Below are 19,443 nucleotides of genomic sequence, written 5' to 3' on the forward strand. Positions count from 1 at the left end.
TTTCTGTATTTCCCAAAATTGTCTACAGTGAACAGTATAATTTTATCATCAGTGGGGGGGAGGTTTTTAAAAAGTCAACCATTCAATTCTAGTAATAATAAAAATGCTATTTCTAAGATTAAATTTCAAACCTACACCAAAATCTATGTTTCAAAACCTCTAGACAATTATACCTTGTTATACATGCAAAGTACCTGACACTCTTAGAGTTAGGAGTACATTTTATCATGTTATTCATTTCAATCAGAACAAAAGAAATATTATCCCCCCAAATTGATTCTGTTCCATGACATTTACTGTGTGGCTTTTGGTCACCTGCATTTTAACAGTCTGCTTCAAAGTAGGAAGCTCATATTCATTGGCAGACCAAATTCTTACATTTAGTACCAGCAGACTTAGATAAGTAAACAACACTTCTAAAGAGGCAGAAGTTCTGAGCTATACAATTAATCTTGTGAAATAATTTATATCAACCATCTGCTAAATACACGGTTGCATCTTTTGTTGATTCTCATGCATCATAAACAGACTTCCTAAAATGATGAAAGGAAGGAAGTCCTTAATTGTTAACATGTTCCTGTAGCCTGTCTTTGGAAATTCTTGTCTTGGGTAATACAGAAAAGTTCATGGGTATCTTTGTAAACATAGCCTTAAGGCCCATTTCATATTGATTGTTTTTAAAAGCAGAAATAAAATTTGAGGCATAACCACAGCTATTAATGGTACAGTAGTATTTATTTAGAAAACAGGTATCAAAAACCCTGTTTTGGACACCTCAAAGCCTCAGCTTCTTAACAGTGTTCATGAAAAATATTTTACTGGTAAAGGAAAACTTTAAATTCAGGCATACATTTAAAAAATGGGGCACATTCTTACCTGGAGATTTGATGTCCAGCATAGAGGAGCAGGGCAGTTAAAAAATATAGGTAAAGCTGAACCAGATGCTGCCTCGGCAAGGTTAGCAGCACAACACTTAAGATATACCCTGTAGTAGAAATTAAAGAGAGATATAAATAAAATACAATTCTAATTTAGTCTCCCAATTAATTACACTAATAAAAAAGGCTTAAAGTTAAATTACTTTCCAATTAAGTTTCAACAACTCTGAGGTTTTTTACTTCTCTACCAAAGTAAGTTTAGCATAGTAAAATCACAATGGATTTTTCTATTGAAAATATAAAGCATTTTTCTATTCCTTTGTAGATTTTTCTACTGTATAATCGAATACATCACACAGAAGTACAACAGGATTCTTCTCATCATCTACCCTCGTCTCCTTATTTCTTCTACATCAGTTCTAGCATTCTCTAGTCCCAGAGGGAGAACTGGATGTCTCACTGTCCCTCTCTACGGCTGCCCCTTCCGTGTGACTCAGATCTTATTTTTCCCAAATCCAAAGACCCTCTATCTCCTGTTATCTTCAATCATTCCCTCGATAGTGTCCTTACCTCTCTTTTTAAAGGATGTGCAGGGCTCTTCTCCCCAGTCTTAAAGAAAAACTGCTTTCCATGTTGATTTCTCCTTTTCCTATTACCTATTTTTCTCATTCCACTGACATGTTACCAACGTATCTGTCCAGTGTGCCTATTTTCTAACGATCTATTATCCCCCCCTTACCCTTCCAGTCTAAAGAAACTTGGAAATCAACAATTACCTTCTTGTCAAACTTAAAACATCCTGTTTATTCTTGTCCCGGCAGCAGAGGCAACTACCTTCAAAATGGTTATTCTTTGGCTCTATGACATGGATTTCCTTTTACCCTCTAAACCCTCCCCTCCTCTTTCCTTTCACCCTCTCAAACGAACATAGGAAATTTCCTGAACAATTTCTTTCCTCTATTTAGAGTATCTAGCCCAAGGAATCTATCTTGTTGTTTCAAATATACCATTCCAGATGATGCAGCAACAGTTCTGAGAACCTACTTTATAAGCAAAAAACCTAATAATGTCCTGTTCGAGGTAGACATCTAATAGCTATGATGCCTGAGATATATTCCACTTAAATGTTCTCATATCCAAGGACAAACTGCATTCCTTTCTTCCTCCCTCAGGAAGCTACATCACCTCACCCTCTTTCACTCTCCTACATCCCATTCACTCTGACTCAAACCTGAGTCATCCTTAATCACCCAGTCCCGCTGAGTCTGCTCAACAGGTCTCTCATATGTTGCCCCACCTTTCCAGTCCCTATGTCCCAACCTAATCTGCTCTGTTCTATAATAATAAATTCTATTCTTCTTTCAGTCTCTTTCCATCCTCATTCATCCAATGCTTTGCTATAAGGGTAATACATTCCCCAGACCATCACTTTCATTCAGATAACTCTCATGCTCTGAAACCTTTGAAAGTTCTGAATCTCTCAGCCTGACATTCTACATCTTTCAAAATCTGGTCCAACTTCATTTTCCTCTTATGAATGAGTCTTTATTAGCACACAGATATCCCTTCTTAGCACCTAATGTCTCTCCCATGCTGAATCGACCACACTCAAAGCTAAAGAAACAGAGGTGGTGTGGTAGGGACTAAAGACGTAGAATTTGGATTTCCCACACATCCTAACTTTAAGAACAATCCAGCAAAAGCCAGAGATACAGATTTCTATCTGCTTTTCATTTTTAAAAATAATTTCCCCCAATTTATTTTGTTAATTCTTATCTCACAGGATTTTAGAAGTATTTAGAATGATGTTTGCTATATTTAGCAAGCATTTTCAATGTTTGTGGCTGAAGGATTTTATAATCAGTCTATTGCATTAAATGTTTCCTTAAATTTTGTTTTTTAATGAACTATCATTCTCCTTTCCTTTCCATTATCTTTTCCCTCTCCTACACGTCTCATAAAATCCAACTACTAAATCCTCTAGATTAAACATACACATTTCATTCTTTCTTTTGTTTATTCACTCCTTCAACCAACATTATTATGTGTAAAGTAAGACAGATATGCATTCCTAGACATGGAAAATCCAAAGAATAAAAAATAAAGAAATCACAGTCTAGAGAAAAAACAAACTTGGACAAAAGTATGAGACAATACGGTGCTCTAATAAACAAGTATTAGAAGGGCTATGGTAAAGTGGTTAAGTTTGACCTGGACCTCAAGGAGTGAACAGACCTTTACTAGGCTAAGAAAAAGGGGAAATGTTCCAAGAAAAGAGAACAGCAAGTCTAAAAATCATAAAAGCACAAAGGATACTTTCAGGAGACAGTAAATTCTGTAGGCTACACTAGATTTTGGTGTAAACAGAAAGAGTACTGGGAAGTTACTGGGAGATGATGCCAACAGAACATGTGGCTAAAGCCTCAGTATAAAGACTTGTAGATGATAATGAGGAGTTGAGCCTCGCTAGTGTTCTCAAATCCTTTAGATACCATTCAGGTGAGGTAAGAAAACAAAAAAACAACAACAAAAACTGTATGGCTCACCTACACCCCTACTTCCACATTCCAGTGAAACAATAACTTCGTGAAAACAAAGTTTACCACACAAGAAGATTTTTGAGAGATACTTAGAATACTTATTCTGATACAAGAGAAGTATGAACAAATCAGCTGAATGACAATCAACAGCTGACCCTTGAACAGCGCAGGGGTTAGGAGCACCAACCCCTCCATACAGCAGAAAGCCCAAGTGCAACTTCACAGTCAGCTCTCTGTATCTGCATTTCCACATCCACAGATTCAACCAACTGCAGATTGTGTAGTACTGTAGTATGTATTTCCCGGGAAAAAATCCACATATAAGTGGACCTGCACAGTTCTAGGGTCAACTGGATACATATTCTAGTTATCTGAAAAATACAGAACTATTGCTTATGCAAATATGCATCACTATTCATGCTACAGGATTAACCAAACAAACCACAACCAACTAAATTGATAATGATGAAGCTAACCCAACAGTAATTTTTAATTAAAAAACAAGACAAGCAGCATTTAAAAATGACAACCAGCTTAAGGACTGCTGAATCTTCCTAACAAAATACAGGAATTCCTGCTATGTAAAGGGTTATTTTACTAGTGGGGGAAAAATAAGGACATGGAATAAAACAGTAGCTTTGGGTATGGAGTTGGCAGGGCCAGCTTTAAGATACATACTTAAATGGGTCTTAGTGGTGATCTACGGATGAGTGGCTGAGAACAAGGAACTCAAGATGTTCTGACGTTTCTAGCTTGGGTAATCAAGACAATGGCTTTGCTATTAAGACAGGAAATACACAAGGAGGAAGTGGTTTGAGGTGAAGTGAAGACGATAAGTTCAGTGACTGATGATAAGCTGAGGTGTCTATAGAATATTTAGGTGACGTTATTTAAAGGTAGATAGAAATTCACTTATTCAACATCAAGCAGTAACTAGGTGCTGAGAATACCGAGATAAGAGACAACCCCATGCCTACCTTAAAGGAAATCACAATCTAGTTAGGAAGACAGATGAGTACATGGACCCTTAGAATGCAGCACAGTAAGCGCTATGGTGGCGGTAGGAACTGGGTACCATGGAAACAAAGCGGAGGAACACTACCCCAGACCAAGGTGGTCAAAAAAGCAGTGAAGAGTGGACACAGAGATCTGTAGCCAAAACTACGCGAGATCACCCAAACAACAAAAGATGAAAATTAAACACAAATTCTGGGAATGTCAGCACTAAAGAAGCCCAAACAAAAAATACAGCAAGAGAGTCAGAAGGAATGATCAGTAAGTTAGAAGAATCCAGAAACATTTTTAGGATAGAGGAAGTGGCCAACACCTTCATAAACATGGAAAGGTCTTCAGAATAAGGACACAAATGAAGCTTGAGTTTTTTATTTTTGGTCACTAATAATTTTAGTGATTGCAGTTTCAAAAGAATTATTCTCATGTCCACTCCTTCCTGTGCAACTCTACCATGCTAGCTCTGGCTCTCTTACTTCCTGCCTAAAATTCTAACTCATCTTCTTACCTCCAGTTTCTCCCCTCCCCAATCCATCATCCTACAAAACACTATCTAACCAGTTTTCAGATGCAGCTCACCTGCTCTAAACCCCTTACTGACCCATCACTACCTACCAAATTAAGCACAATACCTAATATCCGTATTCAGGACTTTTCACAAATGGCCCCACTCTACCCTCTAAATATTATTTCTATTCCCCTTTTAATATCCTATACTCTGCAAAACAATTCTACAATTAACATTCTATCAATTACATTTGGACAGTCACTTCTCTTTGCTGTTTTCAGACAGAACCCATACTGGAAAGTTTCCAAATTTGAAGGTACAATTCTATTACATAAACTCAAACATTACACTCTCTACCTTGACTTTTAAGCTCTCAATAACAATTAGAGGATACAAAGGGGAAATAACTCACAACAGTAATAAAAAAGATAAAATACCTAGGAATGAACTTAACAATAAAAAATCTAAGACTTATATAAAGAAAACTTTAAAACACTCCAGAAGGACTCAAAAGAAATCTTGAACACAGGAAATCTGTGTTCTTACCTAAATAAGAGTTAGCATCTTTAAGTTCTCTCTACATCGTAACTTAAAATTTTAATAATATGCAATCTCAACAAAAAGTCAACAGGGTTGTATGTTTTTGGAACAAGATTAGATAATTCTAAAGTTAATGTAGAAAACTAATAATAACAAAAAACTGAGAGGGAAGTAAAGAAAAATGAAGAGACTAACTCTATTAGACAGTAAAATATAATCTAAATCCTCAATAATAAGATAGACAAACTGAAAGAACAGAAACAAAGTTTAGAAATGAAATAAAAAACACACTATACGTGGAGATAAATTTTAAATGGAGCAAAGATTTAAATGTGAAAAACGAAACCACAAAAATAATGGAATAACATGTGATAGAATTCTTAATAAATTCAAAAATAGAGGGTTTTTTATTTCTTGAGGTTTTTAAAAAATTGATTCAAAATCCTAAAGCTATAAAAGAAAAAATGATCAATTTAATCACATTAAAAACAAATTCTGCATGTCAAAAAAATCTTAAGCAAAATCTAGAAAACTGAAATTGGAAAAAATAATCCCAACTCATCACAAAGGGGTTTATTTCCCTACTATATATCAAACTCCCACAAACTGATAAGAAAAGGCTAACAATCCCATAGAAAAGTGGACAAGGGACATGAACTGACAACTCTCAGAGGAGGAAATACACATTTTTCTAAACATGTGAATAAATTTAATCTCACTCATAAGAGAAATATAAATGAATAATACATTTAAAAACATCCATATTTTTACCCACTGGGCAGCCAAATACTGAAGTCTGATAACACTGTTTTGATAAGCATGTAGGACTGCAGGAATTCTAAACCACTGTTTGTGGAGGTACAAAACAGTAAAACCCTATAGAAAGCAGTACTGACCAACAGAACAAACATATAAACTTTTCAACCTGGCAGTTTCACTTCTAATAACTTATCCCAAGGCTATATCTGCACCTGTATAAGTTATGGCTACATGAAATTATTCAATATCACACTAAATGAAATAGCAGAAGTCAGTGCTATGTAAAATGTCCTCCAACAAAGTAATTAGTTCACTATATTACGGTATAGCCATACAAGGGTACCAAGTCACTATGAAACAGAATTGGAGGGTGGGTGGAGGAAGAGGCCTCAACATTTAATCAGAACCTTAAGATTTGGCAGAACAGAAAGTATCAACATGAAAAAACAGTGAGTATCTTAAAGCAGCAGTTGTGGCTCTATGATACATCATTAAGTTAAAACAAAAGGTTCAGAACAACGTGTATTATGTGTACAAAAAGGGGGAATATATACATTTATACTTATATATTATACTTGCATATATATCAATATACATTCATATTTACTTACATATACATAAAAATATCTCTAGAATTACACACAAGGAAATAAAAATAGCTACTTGTTGGGACTCAGAGTGAGAACTTAGTAGATGAGGAACAGAAATAGGAGAAAGACACTTTTCACTGTATACTTTTTATGCTTTCTGGTTTTTGAATATAAATTACCAATTAAAAAAATTTATTTAAGGGTAAAATTTTATACACTGAGACATTACATAAACACTACATAATATTCCGACACGGAGGTTACTCTAACCAAAAAAACAGTTCAAGCTGTAAGCATTTACCCAAGTAATCTCTGAGCTTACCCTACCTAGCATGCACTAAGTGTATTTAAGAAGGCTCAGCTGGGTTCCCAAAGTTATAAGCCAGTGAGCATGAATTTCAACTGAAGAGAACCCAATCAACTTCTAAAATTAATGTTTCTGGTTATTAAGCAGCTATTTTAATAATAAATATTTCAATCTATTAAGAAATAATATATAAGGTAAGCACATTTTTAAAACCACAGTATGAATTACTTTGCTGATTAAGCCAAAAATCTAAGCCAAGCACCCAATTGTTCTTTTACCACAGACTGGAATTATTTTCCATAAATTAGCTAACATACAAAGCCTTTAATAAAGGGCTGAGAATCAGTGTTTTGCAGCATAAAAGAATCTTCTCATTGCAGAGACTTTCCCAAAGTAGTGCCAACAAAGAGCGGTGAGTTTATTATACCTAGATGTTTTAGTGCACCGCCCTTTCTCCTATACCATACTCCTTCCCACAATGACTTACTTGGTAATCTCCTAGAGCTGTTAAGGGGTTCTTAGCACTGAGCTTTGGAACCCAGAGAGTCCTACAGATAAAAATGAATCTCACAGAGACAGGACAACTCTTCACAATTTTATAAAAGATAACCTTCTCAATTTTAAAAAACATATATACTTGTTGAGAGGCAATTCTACTAACAAAAATATTAATAAAACCACTACAGTACATCATTCAAACCACATCTTGAGTTATGCAATAACAATGTTAAATGAAAATATACTGTTTCTATTATCACATTTAAACCAAAAATTAACATAAAAATTAAGAATCGTAACTTTATTCTAAATGGATATCTGCTTCATGTCTGTATTTCTTGACTTTAATTTCTTTAACCTCCCTACTTCTACCACTAACTCCAAATCATATCCATTTTATTTCAAGGAGTTATTTTTTTAATATAATACTACCAAGGTGGGGAGGGTATAGCTCAGTGGTAGAGCATGTGCTTAGCATGCACATGTTCCTGGGTTCAATCTCCAGTGTCTCCATTAAGTAAATAAATAAATAAATGTAACTCCCCACCCCCTCCAAAAACAAACAAAAAAAATTATACCATTTTTCACATTTCATTTAACTGAAATTAATACTTTATCTTCAAACGATATTAATGTTTTGAAACAATAAAGAATACTGCATTTTAAAAAGCTTACTTTCTGAATTACTACTAAAACCCAAAATAATAACAAATTAGAACAAGCCAAATGTCTGGAAAAGTATTTCTCATTATTTAATTTTATCATATTAAAATCTAAAATTTTTTCTTCTATGTATGTCAATTTAACTCAGTAAACTAGGAAGAAAAAATACATTAAGAAATAAAATGTTTTCTTCTGCCTCCTAGTTTCATACAGTAAAATAAATCCAACACTGTCTGTTCTCCTCTGGCCCTAATGATTCATATGCAGTGGAGAGACAAATAACACTATAAACAAGATTCATAAACATTCATCACTGCCATCTCAAGGTAACCAGACCTCCCTTTACCCAAATTCAAGGATATACAAAGACATAAAATAAATCAGAATGCTCACTAACAGGTAAGAAAAGGTGACATGGACACTCACCTACATAATGCATATTAAGAGCCAAATACTTATACTGGAAAAGAGGGTTGTTACTGAGGCTACTCCTTTGGATTTGTTGGAAGAAAGAGCTGACATCCCATCTGTACAGGACATCCAGCAGCATGATGCTTGGCACCCGCAGGGCCACATTTAACACTGCCTCCAGTTTCTCCTTTGCAGCCATGTTTGTTCTTGAAGCAGATCTAAAATTCAAAAGACAATACATAAAAATTAGTCACCTCAAGTATCTTTTAGATAACCTCTTATGAATCGAATGGGTTGTCACATACTACACCAAAGTTATGTTACAACATAAAAAGCTCCTTAGGCACATCTACTACCTCTAAATATTTAAGAAATCAGCTTTGTACTGTGCTTTCCCATTGACTCTCCCAGGTCTGCTCAATTTTAAGATTCTGATTAAATGTTTAGGCCTCAAAACTTATTTTTAAAAAGCCCCTGACTCCAAATCTAGGCACTTAAAAACAAAATGCCCTATAAGAACACTGTAGCCTTTGTTCAATTCACTTGAAAAGAAAAATTCACTCCTATTTTTATTTGAGATTTATGCAGTTTTTAAAAAAAGAGGGCAAATTTTAAATGGTTGTTACATGAAAAAGCCTGTTATTCAATAAAAAATTGATAACTGCACATTCAGTGCACAGCATCTCAGTCTATCCTTTTCCTTATTACTTACAATCAAAACTGAATTACTGAATTTCCATGACAGAGACACAATTCAGAGAACTCATGATATTTGCAATATTGTTTCCCTGAATCATTAAACTGTTAGTCTGAAATCCCCACAACCTGCCTTCAAAGTAGGAAAATGCACATCAAATTCTTCCCTTGACACAGACATGCCGGCACATGGAAGAAGTCAGGCACTGTGAGTCTGCAGCCCCTGTCTTTCCTTAGCTGCTGATGTGGTGGAATGGGAGGGAAAAAAGGAAGGAAATAAAGGGTCTCCAACACAATCTACTATCTAAAAGGACAATTTAGCGCAATACTGCTTTGTATGACGGAGCTCCAAAATAATCCAAGGAATTATGGGAAAGAGAATAGAGCAAACAAAAGCAGTAAAGGACAATTTTAGGAGTAAGTATAATTCTGAAATGTTGGCTCTGACAATATCCTTTTAAGAATTTTGCTGAGAAAGCTAAACACTTCTAGCTTTGGCAGTAATTTCAGACATTACAGGACAAATGAAAACATTTATTTCTGCAGAAAATTATAGTGACAGATTGCTATGCTATGGTTAAATATTTGTCGGTATTTCCATTTTACCCTCTAATTTTCATAGCCTCCTAGCTCAGATAGTTGGGGGGAAAAAGGCAGCTCGACTCAGCACACTATTAATATGAGGTTTTCAATCACTGAAAACCTGATTATATATCTATCATTCCCACAACCCAAATGTTATATATATCCTACCAATAACACAGAATTAACATTTTTATAAATAAATACTGTGATTCTGATTACTTTAAATAAACAAGAGCGCTTAAATAGTTTTCCTATATAAGGAAAAGATAATATTGTGAGAGAATCACAACCAAATAGCTGTGTCCTAAGGGGAAAGAAGCACTGAAAAAAATCTCTAATCAACATTTATTACAAATTGCACCATTTAGGAACCTAAATTTCTCAAAGCTCAAGATATTATTAAGGAAAAAAAATTCTGGGAAATAATAAACCAAAATATTCATATTAACATCCTTTCAACAGTGGCACTGTAGTGATTTTTATTCCCTTCTGTCTTTTTGTTGGCCAAATGTTTTAGAATACTCGTGTATTATTTGGTGGGAGTGAGACCACTTAAAAAAAAATTCTTGGTAAAAAGTGTAATGTGCCTAAGCCATCTAGATGACTTAAGGAAATACACAGGAAGTAACTACTTACTCTGGTGGTCAAACTGATAACTCAATGCAGCACTCTTGGGAGTTCATTTCAAAGTACACGAATGATAGATTTTTCTCACGAACCACCAGTCACGTGTGAAAATTACCATGTACCCAGATAAAAATATCAATAACAGGCTTTAGTCTATAATGGAAAAGTAAGTATTCTTCCGTATTCTAGAATCCAATATATATGACTACTGCTTTTGTAAGTAACCAAAAAGGAACAATTACTGAGTTAATATTTAGAGCCTTCATCTGTTTTTAATGTTTTGTTATTTTTAAATGTGCCCACTTTCACTATTGTAGCTCTTAAAAAGGTAAAAAAAAAAAAAAAAAATTTAAACTAACAAAATAACCAATCCTGCACTAAAAATCACGATCCTAACTGCTAAGGAAAAAAAAAATCTCCCAAATTCTTACAGAGGACCGTATCTCTACTACAAAAGAAGGCTATTAGCAGAATGGTACACGTTCCCTCTTAATTACCACTACTCCTGCCTCACAAACAGAACAAGAATAAAAAGAAAATCCTGGGTCCCTAAAGCTGTTGAATATTCAAGACAGATATTTAAACCCTACTGCCTGGTAAACTCAAGACTCAAATCTCTGAATTCTTTAGAAGGACTTGGATAGAATGAAATATGCCCATTTTATAACAAATACATTGCCTACTAAATGTTTCATTTATTTCCCTATGTGGGTGATATTTTAGCAAGTCATTGGCAAGTTGGCCATGTATAGAGCCATGGAGCAAACAAATTTAATACATGGAAAATCAGAACTAAAAAGTTACCCACCAGAGCTGTGGAAAGAAAACAGGGGGAAAAAAACCCCACATTTCACCTAAAACTTTAAAATGTTAAATCTTTCTACAGTAGAAGTAGCACACGATAGGGCGGTGACCATTACAAATAAATACCATACGCTACACTCGAACACCACACACACTAAACCCACACCTAAACAAAATGCTGAAATAGATCTTATTTGCATATTATCTGAAATCATTCACATCTGCCAAATCGCTACATTAAAAACATGAAACACAAATGGAGACTTCTCTCTTGGTATACTTCTAAGATGTTTGGTTCAAGCCTCATTTAACCTTTTCTTACAGTTATTGTTGGACAGAGCTAATGACCATATTCTAAGTCAGAGGGAGCTCAAAATTATCTTAAAACCAAAACAGTACCAAAGAATCCTGGGAAACAAGCAGAAAAGAAAAAGGCAAATAAAATTCAAAGGCTTGGCACTCCCTAAAGCCAAATACATAAGATACTTTACGCCTTGTTCAGTTACATACATTTTACCTTCCATTCAAGACTTAAATTTCTTCCTTGAAATGTGAAAAGAACTGGGACAGTAACACTCCAACACAGTCGTAGCAAGTAATGAAAACTAAGTGTGACTCAAACCTAAAGATGCTTTACACAGTAAAACAGCTTTAAAAAAATCTTTTTTTTTCTGCCAATAACAGCAAAAAAGGCTCAACAAAAGCTAACCAAAAAAGGATCACACAATTTCATAAAATGACTTCCCCAGGCTTGGAAGCAGCAAATTGCTACTTACAAACACAAGAATGTCCTGTGCAAGTATAACCTTGTAAGGCTCACCATTCATGTTTGTGGGTTAGGAAACACAGGGACCTCATTCTACACTTTCCTGAAAACATTACATTTTGGTTTTGAATGTGAAGAAATCAAATAAATCACCCTGAACAATATGAAAAACAAAAGCCTTTAAAGTTATAGCTCATCTGTTGAAGAATTATGTTAAATAAAAAACAGAAATGGAAAATGTTACCTTCCCCCAAAAATGAACAGAATTCACATTTCCTAGATAAAATAAAAAGAATGCAATATAACCCAATTTAAAATTATTCAGTACAATACTTAGATAATTTAAGCCTTAAAGTTTCTACCTTTTCCCTCAGCACAAGGAAAACAAAAACTATTTATCATCAGTCTCCTTTCTTTGTCCAATCCAATTTGAAGAAAAAAAAAATCTACCATCAGCTAAACCCGATCTTAAGAAAGACAGATTTTCTGGCTGTCCATATGTTAGGATGGTAAGCCTTGAAAATGTTTGAGGGCAGAGCTAAAGCCTAAAATCATAAGTAAACTCAGCCAAAAACTGAGATACCCGGGAGAAGAACGTACTTCTTACATAAGCATTGGCACACGTTTTAAATATAGCTGGTCCTCCCCACTCCCACTCACTGCTAGCTAACTTTGTATGTACCTGATTTCCACATAAACTACTAGCAATTCTGTGGTTTCTGGTCATCTCCAAAGCGGCAAAGACAGGGAGTCCACTCTGAATACAAGGGCCATCTTTCAACTTAAGCAGCCAGACAGAGGAAATAAAAACTGCTACCTCTGCCATTGGGCGCTCAGCCTGGGTCACGACTGCAGCACCGACAGCTCATCCTTTGGGCAGGATTCAAGATTCAGCAGAACTGCACACTCCGTATTTTAAAAAATAAAGAGACACACAGCCCCTCTTCTTTCCTTTCCAACTAGTTTCCTGTTTACTGCAGACTGCGATGCAAAGCCGTCCATTAATCTTTGATGTCTTCTCACTGCAAAGCCCCCTTCCTCTCTCCCCGCACCTCTTCCCCCGCCCCCACGACTGCTGATCTCAGTTGCGTTTGAACTATAGTAACCCCAAACCAGCTCGCTGCAAAGCAGGCAGCGCAGCAGCAGCGGGGCCGCTGCCGCCGCGGGGCTAGAGGATTACGTTCACAAAAACTCTGCCAGGAAAGAGGCCCGTGCCAGGGAGCTTCCCTCCTGTCTGGCCAAGGGTGCTGGCTCTGCCGTGCCACGCACCCAAAAGCTTCCGAAGAAAGACGCGGGCGAACTTCATTATCCCCGAACAGAAAGGGGACTCATTCCTGAAGGGAGGGCAAGGGTCTCTGGGTCCCTCAGGTGGGAAATGCCGAAACGAACAGGAAACACAGAAGGGATGGCAAGTGTGAAAAGGAAGCGATGGAGACAAAAAGTAAGAGATGAGGAGCGGTCTTACTGTTGTTAAGAAAAAAAAAAAAAGGACTGACAGACGGGATGCAGAGCAAATGGGTCCCCATTCCAAGAATGACTTCGCAGGCCTTTCCACACTCCCAAACTACCTCAAATCGAATGAAAGGGGGGAGGCTGAGTTTCAGGCTGCGCAAACCAAAGAGTAGGGCGAAAGAAAAGAGGGAGGGAAGCTTGGAAGCAAAGTGGACAAAGACGCAAAAGAGGGAAAGTTGGAAGCGGGAACTGGAGCAAAGGAGCTGGAAAGGAGCAGCTAGGAAAGGGGCAGCACAGGAAGGGGCTTAGAAAAGGCCTCGAAACGGGTACTGGGGAGGGGCTGGGGAAGCTCTCAGAGTGAGGGCATCTTAGGAATGCCGGGGGAGATGAGGGCTATCTCCAGGAGGGTAGGGAGGTGGTGAGGCGGCGGACAAGGCCCGGGAGCTGGGAAAGGGGGCTCTGCGCGCGGCCCCAGAAGATCAGGGCAGAGTCGGAGAGAGCCGGTGGGGCAGCCGGGAGGACCGCGGGAGGGGTTGGCGGTTGGGAAGGAGGGGGCGCTGCGGGTGATGAGGGGATGTGGACGCCACGGATGCTGAGAAGAGGGAGGCGAACGGGGGGGGGGGGGGGGGAGGAGCAACCGGATGGGGGAAGGGAGGGCGAAAGAGAAGAGGAGGGGGCTGAGGCTGTGGGATGCGGACGGGGATCCGGGATGGAAAGGGGGCAGCCGGCTCGGTCACCTCGGGGTTCGGCCTCCCTTCCCGCGGGGCGGCGCCGCCGGCGGACGGACGGGCTCCGCAACTCCTCGGCTCTCTCGCCCGCCCTCCCGTTCTCCTCAGGCGGCGGCGGCGGGGACCGGGACGGCGCGGCTCACAGCGGCGGCTCCTCCGCGCCGGGCCTTGGATGCTGCGTCTTGGGAGGCGGCGGCAGCGGCGGCGGCAGCGGCCCGACCCGTGCGGTCACCATCGTCCGCGGCGGCAGGCGTTCGCGGGCCGAGCTCCTCAGCAGCCGGCGGCGGCCATGGCCTCCTTGGTTCACTCCTCCCGCCCCCGGCGCTCTGCGGCGGTCGCGACCCGGCTCCCGCTCTCTGCGCCTGCGCGCGGCGCTGCCAGCGCGGCGCCCCTCCCCCGCCCGCGCGCGCCCGCGCGCGCCCGCGTTCACTCACAATCGCGCAAGGCTGGGTGGTTCCCGCGCTGCCTCCGGTACGTAGGAGGGAGACACACGCCTCCCGCAGCCCACACAACCGGGCTCCGGCTGCTAGGAGACGCGTACCACGCCGACACCTGCACGCGCACTGTGACACGCGCCATTCTGACACACGTGCGCTCTCGCACTCCCCAAACACCAGGAGCCACACGCGCTCACACCCACACTTACCTGTCAGGACCACGTAGGAGAATTGGAGGGGCTGATCCTCATCCGATGCAACCGCAGTGGCAATGATGCCAGAATTTTTTTTAACTCCCTTACTGACTGGTCTAGACTGTTAACTCTGGCGTCAGGGACCACGTCTGTGATGGCTCAGCAGTGCCTAGCAAAGACTAGGCGCTCAGTAAACCTCTGTTGGATAAGTGAGTGGATGTATTAATATATGAATTGGAACTCTTCACTGAGGATCTTTAACTTAAAATATTCTGATCCCTTGGTTGAAAGAATTTGTTCAAAGAATTTTACTGTAGTATGAAATTAAATAATGTGTGTGTGTGTTTGCCTTGTCTTTTGGTCCAAGTTTCAAAACTGGTTAGTGTACACACCCCCTTCACAAGGTAAGGAAATCTGTTTGTTCTGCCAAAGTCTCTAGTACTGACCAACATTCCTACCTTAAATAAATGTCAACACACTTAGTGGGGCAGGAACTCTTCCCCACTTACCCACAATGCAAAGCCTCAAACACACTGTATGTACACAGAATGAATCAAGGATGTTGCTGGTCTTCTGGGCTTTGCCAGGACTCCTTATTCCCCAGTTTTTCTACTCCTCTGCCTCACCACAACCTTCCACAAATCCCCTTGCCCCCTCTCCTATGTCCCCTCCAAAAAAAAACAAAACAAAACAAAACAAAAAAAAAACCCACCTACATTGTTCATTGCTTTGTCTCTGGTTAGTGCCTGGAGAGCTAGTTGCTACTAGTAACCAGTCTGGCCTTTGAGGTTGGCAGTGCTGACATACACACCCAGTAGTAGGTTAAATGTTGCCAGTAGATTGGATCATCCTGAAATTGTAAAGCCTCAACTTCTGCATGTTAGAAGAGAAATTAATGTACTACAACTAGGTTTGTGTTAGGGGCCGTCCTTGGAAATTCAACCTCTGGCCTACATACTTTAAATGGTAACCCCCCTATTCTGAGCAACCTTTGTATCTTGCTAAAATTGTAAATGCAAGCTCTACATTTAGAAAATTTAGTTCCTTGAGGCATCAGTCAATCAAATTCAGAGTAACTTCCCTTCTACCAGTCTGATAGCTCTATAGACATCAAGCTTTTTAAATTTCTGGGAATTATGTTCCTAACTATAGCCACCTTTCATCCTGGTGCCTCAGATACTTTAGAATAATTGTTAAGCCTGCTACATGGCAAGGAGGCGGTTTTATCAATCTCTCTATATAGACTGATAAATGAGAAATTACAGAGGCCACCTGACTAATGACTGGAATAGGAAACTGCCCAAGATAGCAAAGACTTTCCTTTGGTTTTCTCCTCGTTTTAACAATTTTACTACTGACTCAATCAAGAAACATATAGCCAGAAACAGAATACAACGAAGTTAAAATCTATATAAATAGATTCTAACTGGATTTATTCATTCTTCTAGGGTGAATTACAGAATTGTGAAAATATTAATTTAGCACTGCTACTGGATTTGCATGTTTTATTTAGATGGAAGAGAAGCTTGACTCAGCTCTCACCATTCCTTTTTCAAAGGGGGGAAAAAAAAGACTTCAAAGCCCCATAACGCTCACTATAACTTGTCTGGATTTATAAAAGCAGAAAAAAGTCACATATATTTTTCATCTTTGAATTTTACAGTAGCTGCCTGTAAATGCTGGAGTTCAAAACAAGCAAAGTAAATTACTCTGGTAATGAAAGGGTTACTGCTATTTTATTGCTGCTAATCCAGTTTCGGGAAAGCTCTACATTGCCAGAAGCAGGTAACCAACTCAAACTAAAAAGAAAAGCAGAGGAAAAAAGAACAGCGGGGTTGGGTAATAGATCTGCTCAAATAAAACAGAGCAATCACAATGCAGACAAGTACTTTCTAGAGGCACCCAAACCCACACAAACCAGAAAAGATCAGAAGAAAAACCTGGTAAGTACCTGGAACCAAACTTAAGAAAATACCCAAATGCCACAGCTTGGTCATAAAAGGAATTAGCTTCGAGTGCTAGAAGGAAAGAAGTGGCACGTTTATGACTGCGGCATGGCAGACCAGTCAGGACTCCAAAGGTTATCTTCCCGTTCAGTTAGTAACTGTATCCAACATTGAGGAGGAAGTCAGTTCAAAGTTTAGAAGAGTGCGTATTTCTAGCCATTCCAAAAGTCTAGTCTCTGAATTCTTTATAGAACCAACTCTTGCTAACACAGAAATAGTCCTTTGTTAATAATCTGCAGATAACTGGTGGCCAGTTAGGCACTACCTTTTAGATCCAGAGATAAGAGTTTATGTATAACAGATTACACATAGTGGGGCCAAAACCCAAAGAACTTAGTCAACACTGGAAATATTGGGTGAAGGAGAAATTTTCATGGATTCATTTATTCACTCACTTTATTCATTCCTAATATTTTCTGGGCACTTTGAGGTTTTTCTCTATCCAATTCAAAAACAGTTAACTCTTGAGTAGAAGAATCTAAGTGATACGTCAAATCTCATTCAACCTGGCCACCTCCATGGTTTGAGTTTGAAAGCCAATTATAACAGGAAAACAATAGGCAACATGGTTCATTAAAGGGAAGAGTCACTCTTTTTGAGATATAATTGACATATAAGTCACATATCATAAATTACACCTATTTTAAATTGTAAAGTTCAGTGGTTTTTGCTATATTTACAGTTGTGCAGCCATCACCGCAATCCATTTTAGAACATTTTCATCACCCTTCCAAAAAAAAAAAACCCTGTACCCACTAGCAGTCACTGTCCCTTTGTCTCCTGTCTTAGCCAACCACTAATCTTTCTGTGCCTACAGATTTGCCTATTCTTGATATTTCATATAAATTAAATAATATAAGATGTGGTCTTTCATGTCTGGTTTATTTCACTTAGCATAATATTTTCAAGGTTCATCCATGTTGTAGCATGTATAGGTCCTTCATTTCTTTCTATTGCCTCCCAAAATTCCCTTGTATGGATATACCGTATTGTGTCAATCAATTCACCGGTTGATGGACATCTGGGTTGTTTCCACTTTTCAACTTTTATGAATAGTGATATCATCAACATTCATGTACTGCAAGCTTTTGGGTGAACACGTTTTCATTTGTCTTGGGTATATACTGAGGAGCAGTATTTAACTGCTGGGTTATACAGTAACTCTGTGTTTAACCTTTTGAGGAACTGCCAAACTGTTTTCCAAAGTGGCTGCTACATTTTACATTCCCACCAGCAGTGTGTCAAGAGAGATTTACTCTTAGACTCAGACGCCCTCCACTTGTTCAATGTGGGACCCTCTGCCACGTATGTACATCATTTACAAACAACTCCATTTGTCATCTGCAAGACAGGGATAATGATAGTATCTATTTCCCCAGGATTATGATGAAAAATAAATGCAACCATGTATTCTAATATTCCTGGTACAAAGTAAGCCCTCCATAAATGTTATTAGTTCTCTTCCTTCTGTCTTTGGTATTTGGTTGGCAACATTTATTCTGTAATAAAGTCAGATAGAGATAAAACTATAACTCCCTATTAAAAATAAGAGATGCATACACATAGTTAGTGCTGAATAAATATTTTTATGGATAACTGGAAAAGCAATAGAACTTATATTGTTTTAATGCCAAAATAAATTTATCTTTTTCTACCTCCTAGACTACAAGAGGGAAAAACATGGAAACAAGTCAGCAGTTTTTTGGTTGGGACTTTTTAGATTTTCCCCCAAACACTTTTTATTGCCCCAGCTTTTTATTTTGAACAGTTTAAAATATACAGAAGAATTAAAAGAATATTATAATCATTAATCCTGTATTCACCATCTGGATTGAACAATGGTTAAAGTTTTGAATATTGCTTTATCCATATGTGTGTGCCTTTAAGATATCTGAGAGTAAGTTGCAGACATCAACATATTGTACCTCTAAATGCTCTAGCCTGTCTCTTCTAAAAGAAAGATGCCATTACCACACCTAAGAAAATGAAGTATAATTCCCAAAATCTTTTACTGTCCAGCCAATACTCAGATTTTTGAAGTTCTCCCTGAAAGATCCTTTACAGATAGCTTTTTTCTAACCAGGATCCAACTGAGTTTCACTCATTGCCTTGTTATGTCTTATGAGCCAGCTTTGCTTTTAATCAATCTGAGTGCTTGTGACTGTTTTAAATCTCTAATGTTAGGAGGGGGAAAAGTGTTTTGATGTTGCTTTCAGATTTAAGCTCAGCTGGTGTACCTCTACCCTATCCAGCCACTGTCTTTGTCTTGATTCTAATCAAGCCTGAGATGGGCAGTAATACAAAACTGTGTGTTGCTTTTCAAGCATGATGATATCCAACTAAGTAGAATGGATATTGATTGTCATAGACATTAGTTATTTTGCCTCCTCAATATCTATTATTTTCCTTTCTTTCTTTTTAATACCATCTTGAATATTCTAGC

At 38.4% G+C, this 19,443-nt stretch overlaps 1 protein-coding gene across 3 annotated transcripts in view; it reads right to left on the reverse strand.

Moving 5' to 3' along the window:
- Positions 1 to 14,703, reverse strand: part of RNF145 (ring finger protein 145) — a 51,869-nt gene extending 37,166 nt beyond the window's left edge. Inside the window, exons 1-3 of one of the 3 annotated variants that reach the window (XM_074360996.1) lie at positions 14,373 to 14,703; positions 8,721 to 8,923; positions 877 to 985 (exon numbers count right to left, since the gene is read on the reverse strand). In XM_074360996.1, the coding sequence (XP_074217097.1) occupies positions 877 to 985; positions 8,721 to 8,904 (293 nt within the window). In that variant the 5' untranslated portion in view covers positions 8,905 to 8,923; positions 14,373 to 14,703. Of the gene's footprint in view, positions 1 to 876; positions 986 to 8,720; positions 8,924 to 12,865; positions 12,975 to 13,000; positions 13,145 to 14,372 lie in introns of those variants that run through there. The other 2 variants (XM_045513108.2, XM_010950314.3) reach the window with 2 other exon arrangements.
- Positions 14,704 to 19,443: the final 4,740 nt, after the last annotated feature.

Source organism: Camelus bactrianus, chromosome 3 (assembly GCF_048773025.1).
Source record: "Camelus bactrianus isolate YW-2024 breed Bactrian camel chromosome 3, ASM4877302v1, whole genome shotgun sequence".
Lineage (NCBI taxonomy): Eukaryota > Metazoa > Chordata > Mammalia > Artiodactyla > Camelidae > Camelus > Camelus bactrianus.